Source organism: Dryobates pubescens, chromosome 4, assembly GCF_014839835.1.
Source record: "Dryobates pubescens isolate bDryPub1 chromosome 4, bDryPub1.pri, whole genome shotgun sequence".
NCBI classification, from domain to species: Eukaryota; Metazoa; Chordata; class Aves; order Piciformes; family Picidae; genus Dryobates; species Dryobates pubescens.
The window spans coordinates 23,949,735-23,973,680 of NC_071615.1; the positions used below are offsets into that span (position 1 = coordinate 23,949,735).

The window sequence follows — 23,946 nt, forward strand, 5'->3', positions numbered from 1 at the left end:
AACTCCCAGACTGGATGTGAGTGATATTGAAAAGGGTCAGGACCTGACCATGAAGAGAGTCAGACTGACATGAGATTAATGGCATGAATTTCATGACTAGAGTGGCAATGCCCCTCAACCGAAAAACCCACCAACACCCCTCCAAAACCATACAATGCTAGGACTATAATGTCTTTCATGATTCAGTGGCACAAAGGAAGAGAGCAGGACCACAAGAGCTGTATTATTGGCATGTTCAGTGAAGGCTGGTTCTGGAGATGTAAAGTAGCACTACAGAAGTGGGGAGCTCAGGCAAATACCAACTTTGACAGAGGTCCCATTGATTTGCCACAAGTTTTCTGATATGAAATGTTTGGTTCTTCTTATGCAGGCTGCAGGTCAGTAGATGAAGTATGTCTTAAGTAGTTCATGGTCTGAATCTGATTCAAGATTTGCAGATGGAAAAAAACCCCAACTTCTGAAAGAATCAGGAATGCTAGAACCAGCTTGCTAGAAGCTTCCATCTCATCATGCAGTTGGCAGAAAATGAAAAAATGGACAAACGCACTTCTCTCTAAAAGCGCAGTCAAGGGAGAAAGCAGGTTCTCCTTTTCAGGAGAACTTTGCATATATACAAATGTGAAGTATACAAGTAGTTCTAAAGATATGACTAAACCTTCAGCTGTAAGCAAGGTTTAGACTTAGTTCTGTTAAGGAAGGTGTCCTAAGTCAGGCATATCTCAAGTGATTTTGAAGTTATTTTACTCTCAGTGTTTTTTACTAGGTTTTTGGGAGAAAGGAAATTAAAATCTAAGGGGCACACAGATGGACCAATATCCTCAAAAAATACTGGGAGGAAGACAAAATAAAACATTACTTGTACAGACTACGAAGCAATGTGGGAAACATCTCACTCAAGAACAGGAGATACACTCAATCGATGCACTTACATACTCTCACACTGGGAGAAGAGTAACAGCGCTAGATTCCCTGTAAAAAAGGAGAATGTAGGTACCAATGCTGCAGCTTCCTTGTTATCTAAATATGCTATTACAAAACAACCATGTAAGTCAGTGTGACCATCTATATAGTGAGGGGAAAAAATCAGCTCTTTCTATGCTACTATCTGTGTTATCATCAATGTAAGCATTTAAAAACAGTGTAAGTTTATAAAGCCTTGCTGTAAATCTGTAAGGCACAGTCTGAACACAGTGGGAACTGCCTTAGTAATTTGTATTATTTTCAACAATTCTTTAACCACTAAACCCCAATAGTCTTTATTGTTTAATGACTACTGAAACAGCCAGACCTTCCCAGCCCATTTCATATTCTCCTGAAGCCATTTTAGAGCAGATGCAAGCTCCAAGCTGTAAACTCCATCCATATTAACATTCATTGTCATATGCTTAAGCAGAAGTTTTGGATCAGATATACGAGCAGCCAGGATGAGTCTCTCCACTGCTGCTTGATAGTCACTGTTATTCTGAACTGTTGGATCTTCACATCTGTTAAGTGAATTTTCACAAATATGAAATTAAGTACTGTAGAGGCCGTTTGTTACAGCCTGACACTTTAGTAAGATTACAAACATGGAAAAAAAAAAGTATTTGTTCACATAATTTATAATGACTTATGCTGATTTCTAGGCAAATTTTGGCTGATTATTCTGCAGAATTGGAAAAATAGAAAAGAAGTATATTTTAAACATCATTTAGGGTAATAAAAAGTAATAGGATGTAATGCCCGTGCAAAGTAGATCCGCAATATTCACAGCACATTTCACAAAGAAATGTTTGACCAAGACAACAAGCTATTCTGTATTTGAAAATGTACACTCTCAGTGCAGTAGGCATACTCAGGGAACACAGGTCATTCTGGAACAATTACGTTTCTGCTACAGAGAAGTAACAATAATAAACTTTCCAACATTTACTGTTCTTTAACCAGTTCAGAAAGAAGCATCAAAACCAAGTTTAAACCCAAGCATTCTCTTTCCCAGCCAGTGGAAGGTAAGATCTCCCATTACACAGTCACACAGATAAACACTATCAAAATGGTACACAAGTGACAACAAACCTTTTCAGTATTATTTGAAGAGTCTGACTGGTAGCCATTGGACTTTGAATATCACTGGCATTTGATACAAGAAATACTTCAATGGCCAACAGCATCTCAATCTCTGACAGGTAAGATGGAATCATCAAACGCTTGTGATATAAGTTTCCCTGCAGTGGTGGGTAGCAACCCATTGATAAAGCATCTGAAAGAAAATGCAGAAATAGAAGGACTCAGGATTACCAATACTATTTGCTTTGGTACATGGCTAAGAATGTGGAAAAAAACCTCATCAAACTCTTAAAGGGTTTTACAGTTTCACCTGTGAAGTGGCCTGGTTTGGGAACACAGTGAGTATTACTCACTTGTAATATTCATTGTTGTAAAATCTTATTTATCAATTAATATTATCAGTGATGATTAAAAAACCATGTCAGAAATTTCAGGATTGCAAGTGCATAATAATGCAAGTACAACTTAGGACAGGTCAGACAGAAGCTTTGTTTGGGATTACTTCTGCCAAGTGATCCCAATCCAACCATTTCAGAAAAAATTAATGTGACAATGCAGAGAGATGGCTCTTAGTAGACTCTATCAGAGTGGCAGACCCAGCATCAAGTTAGCTCAGAAATGGGGAGTTGAAAACAATCAAAGACCCCTAGCTTTTAGTTGAAATGAATTTTCTTTTGCAGGATAAACTTCTTAGCCCTGTGACAGTCTGAGACAGTTGGGGGGTGTTCAGCCTAGAGAAAAGGATGCGCCAGGAAGACCTATGAGGAAGACCTTGTAGCAGCCTTCCAGTACTCAAAAAAGGGTTACAGGAAAGATGGGGAGGGATTCTTTATCAAGGAGTGTAGCCATAGGATGAAATGTAGCAGTTTCAGGGGACACAGTCTCAAGCTGTGCCAGGGGAGGTTTAGACTCGAGGTGAGGAAAAAGTTCTTCACTGAGCAAGTCATTCGTCATTGGAATGGGCTGCCCAGGGAGGTGGTGGAGTCACCGTCCCTGGAGGTGTTCAAGGGGAGATTGGACGTGGCACTTGGTGCCATGGTCTAGTTGTGAGGTCTGTTGGGACAGGTTGGACTTGATGATCCTTGGGGTCTCTTCCAACCTTAGTTATACTGTGATACTGTGATACCGTAAGACAGATAGAGGGTAGATCAGGAAGAAATTCTTTATTCCAAGGGTGGTGGAAGACTGAAAAGGTCACCCAGAGAAGTTGTGGATGTCCCATGCCTGAAAATGTTTAAGGCCATGTTGGATGTTCTCTGGTTCATCATCTCTGAGATCCCTTCCAATTCAAACCACCACAGCTCTAAACAGAAGTACAAAGAAATCTAGTTTGCCTAGATGAAAAAGTGAAGATGATGCACTTTTTAACTATATCAGGGTTTTCAAATTATGAAATTAAATGTAAACCAATGGTATCAGAATTACATTTATTTCATTACAGGTAGTATGCATTGATTCATATTTTCAGCTGTCACTATATCCCAGGAAACATTTTGATTACAAATAAATTCCCAATAGTGACACAGAAATTACTGTTTTCTTACAAAATACACTCTTGCCCACTTCTCCCCTAAGATACTAAGCTGTTATGAGCATGTGTTATCCAAAGAATATAAGAGAAGGATATTGTTTAAGCAGCAACTTACTTTTGTAATAGGTCCTAGCTTTAGACCACAAAGAACTTCTTCCCAAAGCTGTGATTAATCCTCTAAGTAAAAAAAAGTCAATAGCTATGTTCTTTGAAAGCATGAAGTCTACTGCAGAAGATGAGACTCCAAGGTTCTTGCTCTCAAAACAGGCATTTATTAGCTTGTTAAAAAGGTGACTGTACTGAGAAATGTCTATAGCATCTGAAATGAAATAAAGAATATTAACTACAGAATTAAGATAAACATAAATCTAATTGAAGAATTGCTTCTCAATCAGTACCTAAATCAGGACTCTTGTTTCTGCCAGTAAAACAGAACAAGGTTAAGATAACTTATAATATTGCTTTATTCAACAAAAGTCTTTTCATAGAGTTAGTTCATTCATGTTAGAAGAGAAGTGTTAAGATCCAAGTAATAATTTGCTGACAAAACCATTAGGATGAGATTAAAACACATTTACTTGCCCAAGCCTATAAACACAACCTTCACTGACTTAGAAATTGCACCAATTATAATCACTTTGGTGCTTCAAGTTTTGCTTCTACTCTTATACTGAAGTGTCCACTTTCTCTTCTCTGTCATCTCGGCAAGCCTGAGCAAGCCTTTCATCCACCTCATGCCTCAAATTCTTTAAGTATTCTCTAAGTAGGTGTTCTTCCAACCAAACTCTACCCAGATATCTAAAAACACACCGTCAGTAACACTGAAACCTATGCATAGGAATCAGCTGAGTTTCCTCAGTGGAGCCTAAGTAATTATACATTTTACCTTGAAGTACACATCCAAAATCTGTCAAACAATTACAGCCCAAAAAGGCACCGAGTTTTTAATGTGGTATGTAGAAGCAGTTTTGGTTAGCTGTCTCAGTTCCAGAAACGCCCCATGGCCCCACCCCGATGTATTCATATAAAGTTAAGATAAAATGAAACACTTCAATGATATCCTTCTTTTACCTTACTGTATAGACTGTGTAAGATCCCTAAAGATTTAGTGGGTCCTTCCAGTTGCCTTGTGTAACTGAGTCCATCAGAAAAAGAGAAGAGGTGTATGAACTCTGCATGTGTGGGCATGTGCAGCAAGAGGTGCGCAGTGCAATGTTTTTTAACTGACATTACACTCCTTGGAAAACAAACAAACCAACCAACCTGAGCTTGTCTAAAACCATTGTACTTCTGAAAAAAGAAAAAAAGTTAGCCAGAAAACAAAAAGAACAGTAGATTCACCTGTTACATTTTTTTAGCTCTTCACACGGTACCTTTTTCTTTACTTACCAGAATGATTTTGAAAACCTGGCAGGTTCTGCAGAACTTCGAATGCCTGTCTGTATAAACTCTTCGCCAAGTATTCGTGTGCTAATGTGCATAACAGCCTATGCCGATCAAGGATGTCTGTTTTATCACAGGGCCACAATGGTGCATTTGTGGTCCACTCTGATTCTACAGCAAACAACAGTGCAGTGTTATTTCTATGAACTGAAACTGCTGGACACTGAGACTTTTGGCCATTAAGAACATACTGTAAACTGTAACAAAGACAAGTATCAGAATTTCACAGAAAATGCAGTTCTAGTTATTAAAAATTTATTTCTTATCACAGGCTCTAAGCTTTTATATTGTAAAACCTTTTCTTGAATATCACAGTAGTAAAATGGACTGCCAGTGGCATCTATAAATATGTATGTATACCAATACATACATAATACTGAATGCTAAATTTTAGATCCTCAATATTACTTTACAGAATACCTATTCTTGTTTACACTTCTTAAGTTTCTTCTCTTTTCAGGAGATCAGAATTTTTAAAAGCCAGTAATTACATGTCATTTAATTGCAAAAACATGATACCATTCTAAGGCTGTTTTCCTAAATGTGGATACTGTGGAGGGTAAAGAAACACTGCATTGCCCTGAGCCTGAACATTTTTTGACACTGAATGTTGCTTGGCTCAGAAGAAATCTGTGTGAGGCAGGGTAACTTTCCAAGCTGCACCTCTCCCTTATTATTGTAGTTCTTGAGCAGAATGGTGCTGATGGCAGAATATTGTGAAAACTCTTCTGAAAACCATTGAGTATTAGTAATAATATTTCTTACACGTGTCAAGAATTCTAAGCAGTAAGATAAGATTACATTTTATCTTTGTCCCAATATTAGTAACCTTATTCAGCTTAACCCTTATGCGAAATCTCTCATAGAAGGGAACTGTTCAAATTTAAGTAAAAACTCAAGGTTTTTTATAAGAAAGCTTACCTCTCAATACCCATGTCGCTCCTTCCAAACTTCCAGTTTTGAGAAAAATTTCTGCAGCTTTATTAACAATTTGACATCTTGATGCTAACCTCTCTGCATCTGTAAGTCCTTTCAAGACTGTAAAATGTATCTGTAGCTCGTGCAGTTTATCCAAAACCTTCCTTCCCTAGCACAGAATGGAAAGATAAAGGTCAGGGAAAAAAATACAGTAAAATTTCTAATGAAGATTTCTAATGTTCACCAACTCACTGCTTAACAGTTCCCAGCACACTGTTTCTCATAACATTATTTCTACTACACAATGTTCCGATACAGTATTTTTAACATACTTTATAAATAATTTGTATTTGCTTACTTCAGTATATTAGTATTTTTACACTTTTGATTCTATTCAGCCCTATATAACCTATAAAATTCTAAAAAGATTGCATGGAGAGTTTTAATTTGGCATCAGAGACGCATTTGTTAAATAATTACTCTAGCATAAGCCAAAGACAACACTGATAGTTGTACCCAGCAGGACAATGAACCGGAAAAAGTTGAACCTATCTGCTAACAATGTAAGAGCCAACAACTTAATGATCATATTCCAGGTTGATGTTTACACTAGTTTCCTTCAAAAGCTTCCTATTAACTTTTTGTTTGGCCTTTACAGTCAAAGAAGAAAGGCAGGCAGCAGTCTCAAAGATAATTAAGATCTGACCAATCTGAAAAAGATTATGAAGTTCCTAGACAGACAGAGACAGGCAGGATTCAGCACCTGTCCTGCCTGTCTGCTCCTTGATGGTGAAATAATGCAAGTGAAACTTCAAACCAGACATGTTTTAGCTCTTGCTTAGTGGGTAATCAATGAGGAGGGAGCTTATTAGAAATTGTGGTCATGTGTGCATACAGTGTGATGGTGGAACAAGGGTCATGGAGGTAGAGTTTCAGAACAGAGAAGCTGACAGAAAATAAAACCAGCTTATCAAGAAACTCCTTTTTTGAAAATGCTTTATGCTGTGAATTGGCATATGCTCAAAACTGGAAGGTCTACAAGTATCTGCAATGGTTTACATCAGCATAACCCATGAAAGGATAGTAGCTACATCACTGCAGTTAACATTTAAAGAACCCATTCAACTGTAGATGTGGTTGAAAGGGGAAAATACATACTGGAAAAACTCAGGTTACACATTGACAGCAAAATAGAAACTTGAAATCCAAGTGCAAATCAAGACAAAATACAAAATTAAGTAGGACCTGTATCTATTTCATTCTTCTAGCAAAAGGAAGGGCCACTAAGAGTTGGGTCTTCATAGGAAGATGAAAAGCATGCAGCTACAAATGATCTATAAATGAAAAGCACCCAATAAAAATGCAGTTATGGTGTAGGATCCTTAAATGGGAAAGAACATCTGATCAGTCTTCTGAAGTAGTAAGAAGTCAGGTACAAATAAACCATAGTAAAGTCCTTCAAGATAGGAAATAGGAACTGTAAATGTTGCAGAATTCTTTGTAAGTAAATATTCAGAATGTAGTCTAGTGCTCAACTCTGGCACAGGGGTTGGACTTCATCTTTTCAGGTCTGTTCAAACCCCTAACGTTCTGTGATTCTGTGAAAAGAAATGACTTATTCTTTTTCTTCTAGTCAGCCTCCTGTAGCCCAGTATACCTTTGTCCACTGCTGTACTTTGTGATAAGAATACATTACACTTATCCCAGTCCTTCCAATGAAAATTCTGTCTGCTTCATTATGTGGTAATTTTTTTATTACTGGAAAGAAAAAAAAAAAATTTAAATTTCACATGTAGATGCAGTTTCAAAGAAACTGCACACTTGGAAAACATGGTCACTGTGAAAATATTAAACACTCTTAAATACCTACCATTAAAAGTAGTAACTTCTGAGTGTTACAAAGTTTAGTAATTACAAGGTTTTACAGGCAGATTCTGCACCATTTTGGAAGCACTGTTGGCATTCTAGAGCAGTGGTCTCCCACACAATCAGGTGCAGGAACAAAGTATTTCCTGTACTATTAAAACAATCAAATAAAGTATTCTTTAAAGTGGGGCTTATTTAATCTTTATCACATCTTTTTTATTTCTATTTTGGTGTGCAATTTATAATGTAGTTACTGTATGCATGTACTATGGCACTAATATATTTTCTAAGTAAATAAATAAATTGGAAATAAATGCTAAAAATTTTTTACTGATAGAGGTGCCTATCAGTCTCGAGACCACTACTCTAGGAAAGACAAAGCTCCAAGCTACACCAAAATCTTCTGTCTGTATCACAACTGGAAGCTGTGATAGCTGTTTTGTAATATGAAAGCCTGTGGTCAGAAAAGTCATGTTATGTTATGCATGCAGAATAAATATTCATCATGTTTTAGTAGTTAATACAGGTTGAAAACAAGATCTGAGTCATCCATTATAATATGCATTAACATACTACTGACACTTCATTTACATATTGGTATTATTCCTCTCAAAAGTCTTTTCCAACCTGGTTAATTCTATTCTATTCTGGTTGCAGAAAATGGAGGCTCAGTGAAGAGGCACAGGAGGAGAGGGTAAGAAAACCTGCAAGAGCTATTAAAAAAATAGATGGTGTTTTGTGGACCCAGCCCTTGCAGAAAGTCTTGGTTCTTTAGAATGACAGAATTCTGAAAATGCAAATTACTTAAAATGAACACCCTCCAAAACATCCACCCCACCTAGTATCCCTTCAAACATACACATGATGTATTTTTCAAAGTACATTGAACAGGGTTACAAATAGATATATGGAGCTGTATTTACAGCTCTAAACTTTATGATGCTATTAAGAGTGTGACACTTTACATGACAATACTTAAATACATTTTCCTTTGTCCTGAGAATAAGACATTCTTATTCAAAGACCAATTTTGGTTTATCGTTTTCACAAAGCTCAAGCATTCTTCTTTCAGAACCTTCTTTGACTACAAGTGCAAGCACTGTGGATTTTACTTCTACTAGAAAATGGCTTCTACTGAGAATCTCAGCTGATTGTATTTGCACTTCAAACGTAAAATTCATTAATACTCAGAAAACAGTACACGAATTTGGGGTTTACCTCTATTAAAAACCCCTACAAATAGGGATAAACAAAAATCATTCCTGCATCTTAATTCTACCTGCATCAGCAAAATCACAAAAAGGAACTCCTGGTCTGTCTGTCTCAGAATCTTTGGTTAGGATTTCAGCAATACATGAAGAGAACTTCTGAAGATCATCAAAAAGTTCACATCCAGTTCTTCCATTAACATACAAAGCTCCCAGCTTTGTCCAATCACTCTTTTCCTTGCAATGCTGTGAAGAAGGCAAGGCATAAATATAAGCAAACCTGCTGCCAGAACAGCAAACAGAAAATATCTATAGGGTAGATTTAAAGCAGGAAAAAAAAAAAAAAAGCAGATGAAACACTACTGCCAAGAACCCTCATGTTCAATATGGCACACCTACATGTTGCCTAACTTGCATGGATTGCTAATAATTTTTGTCCCTCAAGAAATTAAAATCCTTTTTCTATTTACGTCATGACCATGACTGAGGAAGCTCATAATTTCTTAGTTGTATTTAAGAACTGGCATTCATCCAGCATTTCACTGTTGTTTTTTGGGTACTGTTTTGTATGATGCATGTCAAACTGATGTTTATTTTCTATATGTATTAGTCTTTTGCTTGCCTTATGACTTTGCTGGTAAAGGAGTGGGAAAAAACCATTGATCATTGATGGTATTAAATTTTGGTTTTAGAACCTGTGCAGTAAGTGTGGTAATATGTGAACTACATTGTAATTGTGCACAATAAGTAATCTGACCTCGAATATGAAAGATGCAAGCATCCAACTGCAGAATTTTAAAATAATACTTTCTTATTCTTTAAAATACCTTCTTAGTGTTGCAAATTACAGCCTTTTATAATTGTGCCTTTTTATATTAAATATGAATTCTATCTACTGAATAGGATATTAAATAACTTTTTGGTCTACTACCAGTTATAAGCACAACAAATTAAGCAATTACTTCCTCTGCCTTACAAGTTAGAACATCTTTGAGTTAAATGCAAAACAAAGATAAAAACTGTAAGTACATAAAATAATATACTGACATCATAGAAAAGTCAAAGACAGTTTCCTCCTGCATGTCATTCTTTCCCAAACATGTCTTTGCATAAAAGTATTTTATCATAATCTAAATATGTTTAATAATAAAGCCTAATTTTAAATTACATGCAAATTGTGATTTCTTCTAGGGTTAAAAGAAGTCATGGTTTAAATTATTCCAGCAGGCTTGGATAGATATACTGTACCTGAATTTCAGCCACTGCCAAATTAAAGTCAAAAAGCCAGTTCTTGTCAAAGTATCTTTCCTGAAATATTCTAGAACAACCACCAAAAAAAAAAAAAAGGTTAATTTTAACACATCCAACTGAACTAAACTATGAGCTAGCAGAAGGCAATCAACAAATTGCCATATATGAAGTAAAAATTGATGTGATTTAAAAAATTTTAAACAAAACCTGGACACTGAAACCAAACATTGTTACAATTACGCCTAGGGACGTCAGTACACATATTAAGCAAATAACTGACTCAGTAAAAATGTAAATAAAAGGCAAGACTTGTTATGTAAATATGTAACTGTATCATATGTATTTCTGACAAAGGTTAAAAAACGGTAATTGCATAGAAGGAAGAGTTATTCAGCTTCAAACATCTATGAGCATGTTTTATTCTGATGCTGCCCGTGGGAAAAAAGGCTACATCTACCTAGTGTGATGCTACCATGTATAGATACATAACCTATGCATGAACTAGCTAACACATGTAGTAGAAGTAGCACAGCAGCTGAGTCCTCATAGATACAGACTGCTTCTCAGTTTGGGCTGGAAGCACATACACATTGAAGCAGCTTGGAAGGGGCCATTCCTTTGTGAATCAGATTCTTCATCTGTAAAGTGATAAAAATTATCTCCAATATGTGCTAAGTTGCACTGGTAACAGAGATCCATAGCCAAAAGGTACAGGAAAAGTATGAAAAGCTGCAAATACTTTCTGTAGAGCTTCCACTTGAAACAGTGATGGCTTGTTTTCACACAGTAGATGCTGCACATTCACTTTTCTGTAGAAATCATAAGTTGCTTTAAGGAATCTCAAATTTAATTTCTCAGCTTGGGAGAGGGTGCGTGATATAGATGTGCAAGTGATGGGCAGGCGTCCATTTTGGAACAGACTTGGGCTGTCACATTTTGCCCAGCAGTACTTCAAAAATGACTCTCTTCCCTACCTGTACTGGCACAAGCACTTGTGCAGTCACACTAATGAAACTGGTTAACTACTTCAGATTCTAACTAATCCTCTTATTGTTTAGAAGGGTTGTTTATTGCAGAAGAACTGTTTGCTTATGCAAGCTGAAATGGTATGTTAGCTATTTCTAATTTGACTGTAGTTATACAAACTTGTAGTACAGCTGGGAACAGACTGTACAATGATGATCAATATGGAAAAATCTTACCAGAACTGCAGCCAGAATCAAAGTTTTGCCTTAAAAGTCCTTCATCTCTGAAGCACAGTAGACTGACAGTGCTTCAAAACACAATCATGCATGCCATGATAGTATTTTCATCCAAAACACTAAATTTGCACTAATAGCCTTTCAAACATAAATTTGTAAAAACAGAATCTGAAGAAGAATCTAGACAAATATAAATATAAAATAGCTCCTTAAAGACATACCTGGATTTTATGTTCAAGACAGTATTTATTTCCTGAGTGCAAACTTTCATCTGCTGAAGGAACTTAGTAACATAATCAAAATGTTCTAACTCAAGCAACATACCAGCATCCATGAGCTGTAATAACAAATAGGGGGAAGAAAAGTTAGTGTACAAAAAAATTGTGATCACTTACAGATTTCCAGAGGCAAGTAGCAAACAACATTGGGAAATATATGACACAGTGAGCCTTAATCAATAAATAAGGGATAAATGGAAACTTGTACCACAAATTCAGCTGCAAAGTAACTTTAAAAAAAAAAGTAAGTGCTGAAATAATATTGAAGTGATATATTTGAGTTTCAAAACAGGCAAGGTATTTCAAGAATTCCAAAAAGCAGCAATAGTATAATCAAAGTCATACCTTACGAAAGGTACTGATTAATGTAGGCACAGCGTCTCTTATATTCAATGAAGCCACATGCTCAAAAATTTTCAGAAGAACATCTACAGATGGCTAATTTAGACAAAAAAAGCACAATCAGTTTCGGAGTTCTCTTCAATTTGAAAGCTAGAGGGTTAGAGGGCTTTGTAATAGGAACGTCTGTGTTTTGAGTACCAGAATAAAACCAAACTTCTTACTGCAAACGGTAGAGTGTTCCCAAAACTAAGAGACTACAGATTGAAGATGTCAAAAAATATTGTGAGGTCACCTACCAGTGTGTGGATTTGTACAGTTACATTCAGTATCTGAAATACTTCCTGCAACAAACAGCTCTTGAGCAAAGAAATGAGAAGTTCATTCAGCACTTGAGAAGCAAAATCCATTCCTGGAGTAACTTCAGTGTAATATTTCACAAATATTTGGACTGGAAAAAAAACAATTAAGTCATTTCTCATTGTGGTAACTGATGCTAACTATTTAAACAAGTTATCTCCTAAATTTTAAATGCAATGTAGCAACCCTTAATTACCCATGGTATTATGGGGCAGGGATATGAAGGGAAAAAATGGGTGAAAGGACATTATTTGAATACAGTGTTAACTGTACTAGACTCAGACTTACTATTCTGAACATCATAAGACCTGTAGGTTTCAAGAAAGCTTAGCTGATTTGGGGAAGCACAAGAGAAATGTGCAAAACCAGGTTCAGCATCAAGCTAGTAAGGCCTTTCTAGACGTGAAGCTCCAGGAAGTGAATTGCAATATTATTGTTGTGGATAGTCTCATAACCTGGTCCAGTGCTAGAGCCTTAGTAAGAGATGTACTGTATTCTGCTGGTAGCCAGTGTTACCTGCATTACAATGCTCAGTACTTCATCATGGGAACACTGCTACGTAGGGTGCAACTGGATCCCACATTCATATTGTGCTATGCTCTAATACGTTTTCAAAAACTTAAGACTGCTCAGGACAAGAACAAAAGGAATTTTACAGAGTAGAATTTCGGATGTATCTGAACCAACTACAGTACTTGTAATATGTTAACCATAATTGTTTGCATACATGTTAAAGTGAAATGACTGAAGTGAAGCTGCACTCCTTTTTAAACTGCTGAATTCTAAAGTTTTTGAATTTGTGGGTTTTGCCCAAGGTGTTGAAAATTGCCTTAAAAATGTGGCTGTGTTAAACTTCTGCCCTGCCCCAGTTACTTGTTTCTACTCTGAAGTATTATTCTATTCAGCCTAAAACTTTAAGTAAGACTTAGTAACAATCTCCTGAGATAATTGTGCATCTAAATACCTAGCCTGGAACATGAAAACATATTGGATGTATTCTTATGGATCCAATTCATATGGATTCAATGTATTCCTTCAAAATCAAAACTTCCTACTCACTGTTGAAGTGATACCCATTTCTCTCCTGGCAGCCTATTTAACCTGATTTAAATAAACTTTAAATCAAAGACACATCAAAAGCTACTACTATGTCATACCTGCACGTTTTAGTAGGACTGATTCTTTGATATTAATGTATGCCCTAAGTATTGCCATGCAAATCTAGGAAAAGAGGGGGAAAAAAAATCTGAATTAAAGTATTACCTCAGTTTATGTCAAACAAAACTACCCACAAACATGAGTTCTATAAAGAAATTAGCTTTATGTTGTTCCTATTTAACCCATACATGCTGACAAACATTTAAGACAGTAACTTAGTCTATAGGCAATGGCACTGTGAAAAGGACAGCAATTCAAATAGCAATGAATGAAATGTTTGGGAAAGAAGCTAGTGGGACCACAACTGCAAGCATGTCTGTGTATACACTCACAGCAAACAGAAAAAATATTTTGAAAACAGTTCCTTCAGAATTAGAATAAATGTGGCAGACTGTAAACAGATGAAAGAGAAGCAAAAAAGTGAAAGTGAAAACACAATAAACAAAAATTACACAAAGGTACCAACTAAGAAGTCAAAAATCTAGAAATCAAGTTGGTTAACAGTGATCACAATATAGACTCACTCATAAGGACATAGATGAAAAATTTAAGAACTGATGTGATTTAATGAACCATCTCACTCCAGATCCACTTGATTCAAGAAAATAAAATCCGCAACTAGATATTTTAATATGTTATTTGCTATTGGATTATTCATAACATCTTAAGCTGTCAGTTTGTGTAAGATACATTTTGTACCATCTCTGCAGATGATGAAGTAAGTATCACTGAGATTAAATCTTAGCATTCCAAGTTAGAGAAAAACCCCACCCACCCTCTGAGACACCCTTTTATACTTCTGGAACATTTACAACTTTTTCTGCATAACACTGTAAACAGGTCATATTTAATACTATTTCATGAAATACTGAAAATCAAGAGATAGAAGATGCCCCCTAAATTATTCACATTATTATAGAACTAAATCATGTTCATTTTCATGCACAACTTGAAAATTAGACAAGATCTACTCAGGGAGGTTGTTACACAGCAAATGAATTACCAACAAAGCAGAAGATACTGTTTTGTGGCCAAGATGTCTTTCTTTTTAAAAAAACCATTAGCCTGTTAAGATCATCAAGTCAAAGTATATAAAATTTTTTACATGTAAGTATGTTGAATATAAACAAAGGTTATTGTTTTTATTTTGAAACAGCATCATAATATTGTTGAACTACAGTTTAAAATGTACCTTTCAGAAAATCATGTAGAATCTGTTACCTAATATATATGCAGGGTCACTTGGCAATGCATTATTTACTCCAAAACTACAATCCTGGGTGGCTGAGTGCATTTCCAAAAAACACTTTAGCACACGCTCACATTATGTAAATTAGTTTGCTTTCTTTTGGAATCTGTTTTCCCCCTGTAAATTCAATTTATGCCCACTGTCTCTTGTCCTTTCACTGGGCATTGCTAAGAAGAGTCTGGCTTCATTATCTTTTTGCCCCCTCCCACACACAGATAGACATTAAGATCCCCTACTCCCTCTACATACTTTGGAGAGTATTTAAAAGAGTCTTAACAGTTTCATTTACTTTGCCTAATACAAGAGAGAGTTCAATGTTTGAAATTAAACACATCTTAAAAAAACCCAAACACAAACAAACAAACAAAAAACTGGTAACTTCTAGAACTTGCTGAGGTTTAGTATGCTGATTTTCAAAATAAATGTTTTTATGAATTCAATTACTGCTGTGTTGTGTAATCAACCACAAATGTGAAGAGTATTAAATCCTTGTAAATTATGCATTAAAGCATCACCCAGTTACTTAATGAAAAGGAAGTAATATCTATTACAGTGAAAGGTATTTATCTTCAAAAATTCTGGTAATGATCATCACTGAAAGCATACTACAAAGTAAGTGGACTACCAGTCTGTACAACAGCTCCTAAAAAGATTTATTTTCCCTGTATTTGACTAGATGACTTTGCTGCTGCTTTACCCGTCTTCCATTTATGTACTTTGGTGCCACCATGAGGTACTTGGTTTGTTGTTATTTTTAAATGGACAGTTCTTAAAAAAATAAACACAAAACCAAACAAAACCTTCCAGACTACCAAGAAAATTTGGATAGGTTTGATAAGCAGAACAGGGAGTGTGCTGGAGGACTGCACTACAAGTAAAAGCAACGGAATGGATTTTTAATAGTTTTAGGCAAATAATCTAATTATTTTAATGTGTCTGCATATATGGAATCACAAACCATGATAATCCATAGAAACTACTTGAAAATTACTGATACTCACTACAGCCTGCCAAAGGTATTTCATAATTGAGAAAAAGGGAAAAGTCCCATACAAAATTACTTTCAAATGATCTTAGTATTTTTAAGCTGTCATAAATTTTCAAAGGCATTACACAAAGCATTAGAAAAAAAACAGCTCTCCTCTGAGAAATAAAATGAGAAAACATCAGGAAAACTAAAACCAAATTACACTGACATATTTTTAAAATTCTGACACAGTGTATTTAAGATATCTAGGAGATGGATAAGTTCCTTTAGATGCTACCCTTCTTTTAAAATGAGCATTTAAGTCTAACGAGTCTGACAGAGCAAGAGGGCAGTCTCAAGCTGCACCAGGGGAGGTTTAGGCTGGATGTTAGGAGGAAGTTCTTCATAGAGTGATTTGCCATTGGAATGTGCTGCCCAGGGAGGTGGTGGAGTCACCATCACTGGAGGTGTTTAGGAAGAGACTGGATGGGGCACTTGGTGCCATGGTTTAGTTGATTAGATGGTGTTGGATGGTAGGTTGGAATCGATGACCTCAAAGGTCTTTTCCAATCCGGTCTATTTCTATTATATTCTGTTCACCACAAGTTATTTTTACATTTTAATTCTGCAATTTCTTGCTTATTGACACCAATGATAAAATTGTACTCATACCAGTAAGAGAGTAGATAAGAAATAAATCTTCCAAGAAGTCATGAGGTGAAGTTTGAGCATTTGTCTTTATTTAGTTGTTTTAATGGTTATGTTTGCTTCCAAGTGACTTAGAGACCTACACCAAGTCTTGATTTCATATAGCCAGTTCCAAAATCTTACTGCATGCAGTTCCTGGAAATTCTACAGACTCATCTTTGTTGAACGGTTTTAAAACTACTTTGCCCACTGCTAGAAAACTGTTTTTGCTTGCAAATATTATGAGAATTGCTGCTGCATTTAAGGAGATTACAGGATGCTTAAACAAACATGCCCCTGTTGCACAAAACTTGCTAGAAGTAATACACCATAAATGGCTTTTGACTTAAATAACACATACAAGTCTACATTTCCTTATGGGTCTCTGATCATTAGGATAGAAATGTCTCAGAATCTCCCTAGTCTACTACTTTATATTTGTACAGCCTAATTCTTGCTCTTTTGCTGATGTCTGTTGGGAAGGAGAAGGGGAAGGGGAAGGGGAAGGGGAAGGGGAAGGGGGAGGGGGGGGGGAGGGAAAGAGACCAGACCAGGTTGGAAAAGACCTTTGAGATCATCGAATCCAATCTATCACCCAACACCATCTAATCAACTAAACCATGGCACCAAGTGCCCCATCCAGTCTCTTCCTAAACACCTCCAGTGATGGTGACTCCACCACCTCCCTGGGCAAGAAAGTCTACTAGCTCAAAATTCTACTATCAAAAAAAAATAGTTTAAGGTATCTTCAGAGGAAGAATTTCTAAACTTTTTTTTTTGATCCTCCAATCGCTGAAGTTCACTTTCTTTCTGTATATAAATTAAGAAAAGGAGTTGTTGTTTTGCATTCTAAAAGTGTTCACACACTCACAATGTGTTCCTTTCCTACCTTTTCATCCCCTTGCTCAGGAACATGCCGAAACCAGCATTTTGCTCTTGAACATCCACGCAAAGTCATGAAATAAAATTTGCAGTATTTACGGGGCAATTCAATCGCCTCAAGGATCTGCTGGACTGAATGAGAATCCTAAAATAAAATGAAATAAAACAAGCAGAAAACCCCAACTGATAGTATTGGTACAGCAAAAAATGCTCATCTTTTTTGAGACTATCGAAACATGTACAAATTATAAACAAAAGCAAAGAAGAGGTGATCTACAATGAAATCTTTGAAAGAACCCTCATGTCTATACTGTATTTGCAGCATTTCAAAGCAGACCAAGATCAATCCCTTGTCATGTCCTGTTAAGTGTCTAACACAAGAAAAATCTGCTTTGTAGACCACAGATAACAGAGATGAGTTAGAAAGGTGACAAAATCCTGCATGGATCTGGACAGCACCCTGAGAACTCTGAGGCATCAATTTCCTTTACCCTTTTTTCTCAGTACCCAGCATAATGGGTAATGCAGTCTGTCTTAAACTTGCAAAACCTTGTCTGTTTTTCAGTTCTACAAAAACAATAAAGCAAAAAAAAACATTGGCTGATTTTGCTTAAGATGGAAATGGAAACCAATAAAGTTCCACTGTGAACAGCTGTGCCCTCATTATTAATTTTGTTCTCACAGATTCTGTTTACTCAGTGATAACATCTTCAGAGTAGCAGAAACACAAACATACACAGGATATATAGTATAGAATAGAATAGACCAGACCAGACCAGACCAGACCAGGTTGGAAGAGACCTTCAAGATCATCATATAGTTTCAGACAAGGTAAATGTCTGAATACCTGTTACAAAATCTGTGCCAAAGGATCAGAAAACATTAAGGATTTAACAACTTACAATTGCATTTTGTTCCACCTTCCATGGCTCATCTCCGTAATTTCGCAATGGCATTAAAGAACTTTTCCCTGAAAATCTGTAATCTAAAAATCACAATGAGGGCAACAAATATGTCATGCAATAAAATGAATCATAATGATTCAAACTGATCTCATTTATCTTATTTTCCTTTACATCTACAGTTCAAGTCACAGCAATGATTAATGAACATTTGATGAATACAATCTAAACTCAGTAATTCCAGTTACAGTTTTCTTAATTATCCTAATAGACTTTACGCAAACTTCAAGAGAAAGCACAACTAAATAAAAAACTTCACTACTTCATCCAAGGTTTCAAATCTAACTTACAGAGGTAAGAAAAACTCCAGAAGTTTTAACTTCAAAGAGAAGAAAAGTGAAATCACTTCTTAGTAATCTTTGTATTTCCACATCACTAGCCATACATTTAAACTGCTTTTCCAGGACTGAAGAGTGCAGTATCAAACTTGAACCAAATATAAGTTTCCTAACTGAAACTTGGTTTTAGAACTTTTAATTATCCTTGTTAACAGACGTCTTTCTCTGAAAAATGAATAATGCTAATGGAAGATTGAAGTTCAAAATTTCAACTCCATATTTGAAGAGAAATAATAGGTTTTGAATGCCTTGCTTTCTAGTGCTCCCCTCAGGTTCCTTGAAAGACCTCAGTACTCAAAAGGCAGGGTGCTTAGCCCTTTCTGACAAACTATAGCTACTAAAGAACATCCAATAAGGATGCTTATTCTGCAAGAGATTTGCACTACATACATGGTTCTTAACCTGCATGCTATTCTAAACAGACAGTGTCACAGGATAGGAACCAGAAATATGATGTAATAATTTGACCCTACCAAACAGGATTCTGCTAAAACAAAACCAACCAATCCCAAAAATCTCATTAACCTACCATATAAAAGCTTCCATTTTTGCTTCTATGTATGCCAACTAAAACAAATTCAAGTCAATGCCTTGAGGAATTGAAGAAATTCCTTAAGATTTTATAGGTAAATAAAACCCATGTAAAAATGAGCTCTGGAGGATTCACCAGTACAAGCATACGATACCATTTGTCTGGGGTTTCATCACTGAAGCTTCACTGAGGTAATTTGGTGCATACTGCGGCAATCCTGACATCACCTGATAGTTCACGAGATCTTTGTATTTACAGTCACTGTGGAGTATTAAAAAACAGAAATTTGTTTAACCAAATTAAATGGATGCTTCTCCCATATACTAAATGACTAAAAAGGGGAATTAGGTGGATAAAAGATAAGAATTTCTTGAACAATCTACGCAATACTTTAAAACTTGCTGCAAATTTAAATAGCTAGCAGTCCCAACAATCTTACTTTCATTAGTCTCCTTGCTTGGTCCAATCTTATTATGATCTTAGCTGAGATTATTCTGTCCTAAAGTGTAACTAAATGAAATTCACTAAGTAAGTAGAAAAGTCACCCATGAATCACAGCTGACAGGATGACTGAGACGATTTCTGTCACCTCTGAACAAACATCTATTTTTCAGTTGTCTGTTATGTAATGTTTGCCAAAGAAGTAATCCACAAAGCTTTTGAAATTGCATTTGAAGAGGCAACTGTTATCTTTCCTAACAACTGACTCTACTCAGCACAAATTGTAGGCGATTTCAAAGGGAACTCCAATTAAAGACTATTCTAAATATTCCCAAATATGTACACCCCAGATACGTGATGTTTTCCAAAATAAGCTACAAACATTGACAGCAAAATGGGAAAAAAATAAAAATCTCTTTTCATGAGATCTTACTCCCCTCTCCCCTTCAATTAAGTATCTAGGTTCAGTACAAAGGAGATTACAGCCTGCTTGCTGTTTGGAGACAGAAACAGATCTACTTATCCCCTAATGAGGGATAGATACTTAATTCTTCTCATAGCCAGGTTAATTCAAATCTTTTGTAAGTTGCAGGCTGCTTTTAGTAAGAGTTTGAAATAGAAATTATATGGCAGGAAATAAATCATGTCTAATAATAATAAAGATTGATATTGGAGAATTTGGGTTTATGTATTGTATTGGTCACTGGGGGAGGGGAGAACTGACAGATTTAGTTACTCAGAATTTTCAAGCTACCATGTAAAATTTTTGTAATGCTTCCTTGTGATGCCAGCCTCAAATCTGACATCACAGGATTTCTGCAACTGTTTACTTTCAGGATAACTATCTCAGCTCTCTTTCTAATCTGGACATGAGACTACACAGAATTTTGGAAGGAACTGTAAACTACATAGCTCTACAATCAATTTATTTTATTAAGTAACAGTGTCACTAGAAGCAGAGTTTCCTCTAGTTGAAACTTTGCAACGGTAACATCTTTGGGTAAACCTAGAGAAAATACATTGACTCCAAATGAAGGCATAAATGTCTTCTCTCTAATCAGAGTGCTGCATTTCATCCAAGAAGCGAAGTAATGCAGTATCATTTGCACAAATGTATTTTATCTGGCATAATCTACTTACTGTATAGCATGAAGAACTACTTGTACTACAGAAGTAAATTTAAACACTTATTTTACCAGGAGGACAAGCTTGGAGTTCCCCACTGAATTACTGAAAAGATGCAGTGTTCTCCATTTAACGGATTTCTGGTACACTTCTAATTTGTCACAGAAGCATGACTGGTGCAGGTAAAAAGCAATGACCTTTTCTACGCCAGCTAAGTTTTCTTGATTAGTGTGAAAAGGACTCTGAATTATCTGTTATTTCTCTTCTAATTACTTCAGTATTCCATCAGTGAAGTGTACTTTTTCAACAGTCTTATTCTGCTTAATTTCTAGGCGGATGTTGAATGGAAGTTTCTCAGTCTGACACTTGAAGTCCTATGTACAATAAACCCTGTGAACAGAGCTAGATTGAAGCTAGTGGAAGAGTAAAACATGTTCTTAACTCCACATGCCATGCTGATAAGCATCTTTTGTCAGCCTGAATTTGAGTGTAATTTTGCAATTCTTTCATCAGTTTAGAAAGTCCCAAGAGACACAAAGGAAGGCTGAAAGTTTCACTGGTTTCTTTTTTTCCTAAGTTCTGGTAAGCACAGTTATGGCTGGAAATCTCTCTTATGCTGTACTTGCATTGAAATGCCAAGATGAGACACTAGCATAAAATGGTAACATTTCAACACCATCCAGAAGACAATATAACCTCTGTTGTCCTGTCAGTCTATGACTATACTTGTTTTGTACTTTGCACAGTGGAATTATATTACTTCCATATTTCTTTTCCTCATCACATAATCACACTAACATAGAAAAACTGAATTAAGACACTGATGGTGTTTCAGTAAAAACATCACATTTAATTTGTTTGGTAACAAGGGAACATCACAGCTTACATGCAGTATATATACCTTTTTTCAGCTTCATCCTTTTTTTCATGTTTAATATCAGGCACTCCATCTGCAAACAACTGTGAAGATATTTAAAATGTACTTTCATTTATAGAACAGCACTACTAAGCCTGCTACACTTCATATTACAGACTTTAAATTGTTGATGATTGTTGGAAGGCGTGATAATCTACTCTTAAAAACTGTAACTTGGACTGTAGGGTTCCTCATACACCATCTCTTTAAATGGACGCACTGCCTTTATGCTCTGTAATCTTTAAAACAGTGATTTTTACTTGGAAAATGGGTGATACGATTGTCTTCACACTGCTCCAAATGATAAGGAATTTTAAGGCCTACTGTTCAACTTCAGCTGCATGACAGATGTGTAGAAACCCACAAAAAATCCCATTAATGAAACTTTAAAGCTGTATTGAGGAGAAATCTAAGGCTTTTGCTCAGTTCCGCACCATGGTATCTAAGTTGGAAAAAACCCAAAGGTACAAGAAAAAACGACACTTCCTCACGTATTTGGGGGTGAGAATGTGAAAGGACTAGTACAGAACAAAGTCATGGAATCCTGGCTTTGTTTTGTCCATTATTCATGAAGTAATTGAACTTCATATGACACCACAAATTTGTGACAGCTGAAGAATTAGAGATGGATATGCTCTCAACAGATTTCCAACATTCACTTTTCAGTTCCCAAAATATTTTTTATGATTTCCTCCCTGTTTCGTTTTTGTCCTTCTCACAGTATTACTACTTGGAAAAGCCATCCAAAACCCCAACCCCCCAAATAGTAGAATACACACGTTCTGCCATTCCATTCCCTCCCCACATCTGCACAGCTAGTTTTCCATGCACAGGTTATGGGCTGCAGCATGTATTTTGTGGCTTAAGTTTGGTTAAGTTTGAAGTTGAATGTATTTACCATTGCCAAACAACAAAAAAGCAAACATTAGGATGCTGATTTTATAACTCTGCAACTCTATGAAATAACCCCTATGTGACTGATCTGGCAATATTGCAACAAGTACTACACCTCCAGTAACCTATAGTATTTGACACTTTTACCCTCTGTAAGAGATCTGGCACCAAAATTGCACTGTTCACTTTGAGCATCAGGTATTAGCAGCCTAATTCCATTTGCTGAAGAAAATGTTTCTATTCTCCCTTCAATTAATGATTTTGTCAAGGAAACTGATGCCCTACTGTTTGATTACCTTGTCAAATACCAATTTTTAGCCATGTGAATTTTAGAGTTTAACTTATCCAGTTAAAACCATTATTTACTCTTGCAAGAAGTGGAAAACAGTAAATACTATCAGGAGCTATGCCTGAGTGGCAGAAAGATGTAAATTCCAATCCATTGTTAAAGTACTAAATAGTATGAAAATTCAGCAAGTCTTAGAAGACCTAGACTTGTTATGTGAAGGAAGGAGGACAGAGAGAGTAGAAAGGTCAGATAAAGTCAGTGAGCATGAAAATGGATTAATGATCCCTCTGAACTGCCAGCATGTCAGTATGTTAACGTAATGACCCTTCTGTACAAGTAACGAGCCACAGAACGATCCTCTTCAGATGTGTGATGTCTATACAACTCTCCAGCTTTCCAACACCCCCCCACCCTTCTAAGACTGTGGTGAGATGCACTAACACCAACTTTTAAAACTAGGTATGTACAGTAGTGCTCTTAGGTGTTCATTGGAATAGTAATTATCATACCACTGATAACCCAGAATTACTGTTAACAACTGATGTAAGGGTATCTAGTTTCATTTCAATTTTGAAGATGAGTAAGTGACAAGGTGAAAAAAACCCACCAAGTTCTGTCAAGCAAAACATCGTCCATAGCACAGTAATAATCTCCGAAACACTGCCATCATTTTTATTACAGGAAATTAGAACAGTTAATGATAAAACAGCATTAGTAGTTAAAATTATCCAATTGCATGGACTAATTTCTTAAACTCTTTAGTGACAGGAAACATGATTTCTCAATACCTTTTCATCCACATCAAAACTCTTCAGAAATTCATCTAGCTCTCTCAATTTCCCATCTTCAAGAAAGTCCTCAGTAACACCTCCCAAAAGACTGCTTCCTCTGGAGGACTGGTGGGTTTCAGTATCTTTAGCTGAAAATTAATAAACACGTTACTGTAGGCATTTCCCAATGCCACAAAACAACAAGTCTTTTATTTATTTCATAAATATTACAAAGCCTTAACATGAATGACATTTAAGAACACCTAAGACTTGCTAAATATCATGCTTATATGT

At 36.0% G+C, this 23,946-nt stretch overlaps 1 protein-coding gene across 1 annotated transcript in view; it reads right to left on the reverse strand.

The window, feature by feature from the left end:
- Positions 1-23,946, reverse strand: part of TOPAZ1 (testis and ovary specific TOPAZ 1) — a 37,558-nt gene that overhangs the window by 4,680 nt on the left and 8,932 nt on the right. Inside the window, exons 4-20 of the mRNA XM_054161271.1 lie at positions 23,671-23,801; positions 21,685-21,743; positions 19,372-19,478; positions 18,288-18,370; positions 17,393-17,530; positions 13,600-13,663; positions 12,382-12,533; positions 12,089-12,181; positions 11,687-11,802; positions 10,261-10,330; positions 9,084-9,258; positions 7,596-7,696; positions 5,942-6,107; positions 4,967-5,131; positions 3,693-3,896; positions 2,056-2,239; positions 1,289-1,484 (exon numbers count right to left, since the gene is read on the reverse strand). Coding sequence (XP_054017246.1) covers positions 1,289-1,484; positions 2,056-2,239; positions 3,693-3,896; positions 4,967-5,131; positions 5,942-6,107; positions 7,596-7,696; positions 9,084-9,258; positions 10,261-10,330; positions 11,687-11,802; positions 12,089-12,181; positions 12,382-12,533; positions 13,600-13,663; positions 17,393-17,530; positions 18,288-18,370; positions 19,372-19,478; positions 21,685-21,743; positions 23,671-23,801 — 2,204 coding nt within the window. The remainder of the gene's footprint in view (positions 1-1,288; positions 1,485-2,055; positions 2,240-3,692; positions 3,897-4,966; positions 5,132-5,941; positions 6,108-7,595; positions 7,697-9,083; positions 9,259-10,260; positions 10,331-11,686; positions 11,803-12,088; positions 12,182-12,381; positions 12,534-13,599; positions 13,664-17,392; positions 17,531-18,287; positions 18,371-19,371; positions 19,479-21,684; positions 21,744-23,670; positions 23,802-23,946) is intronic.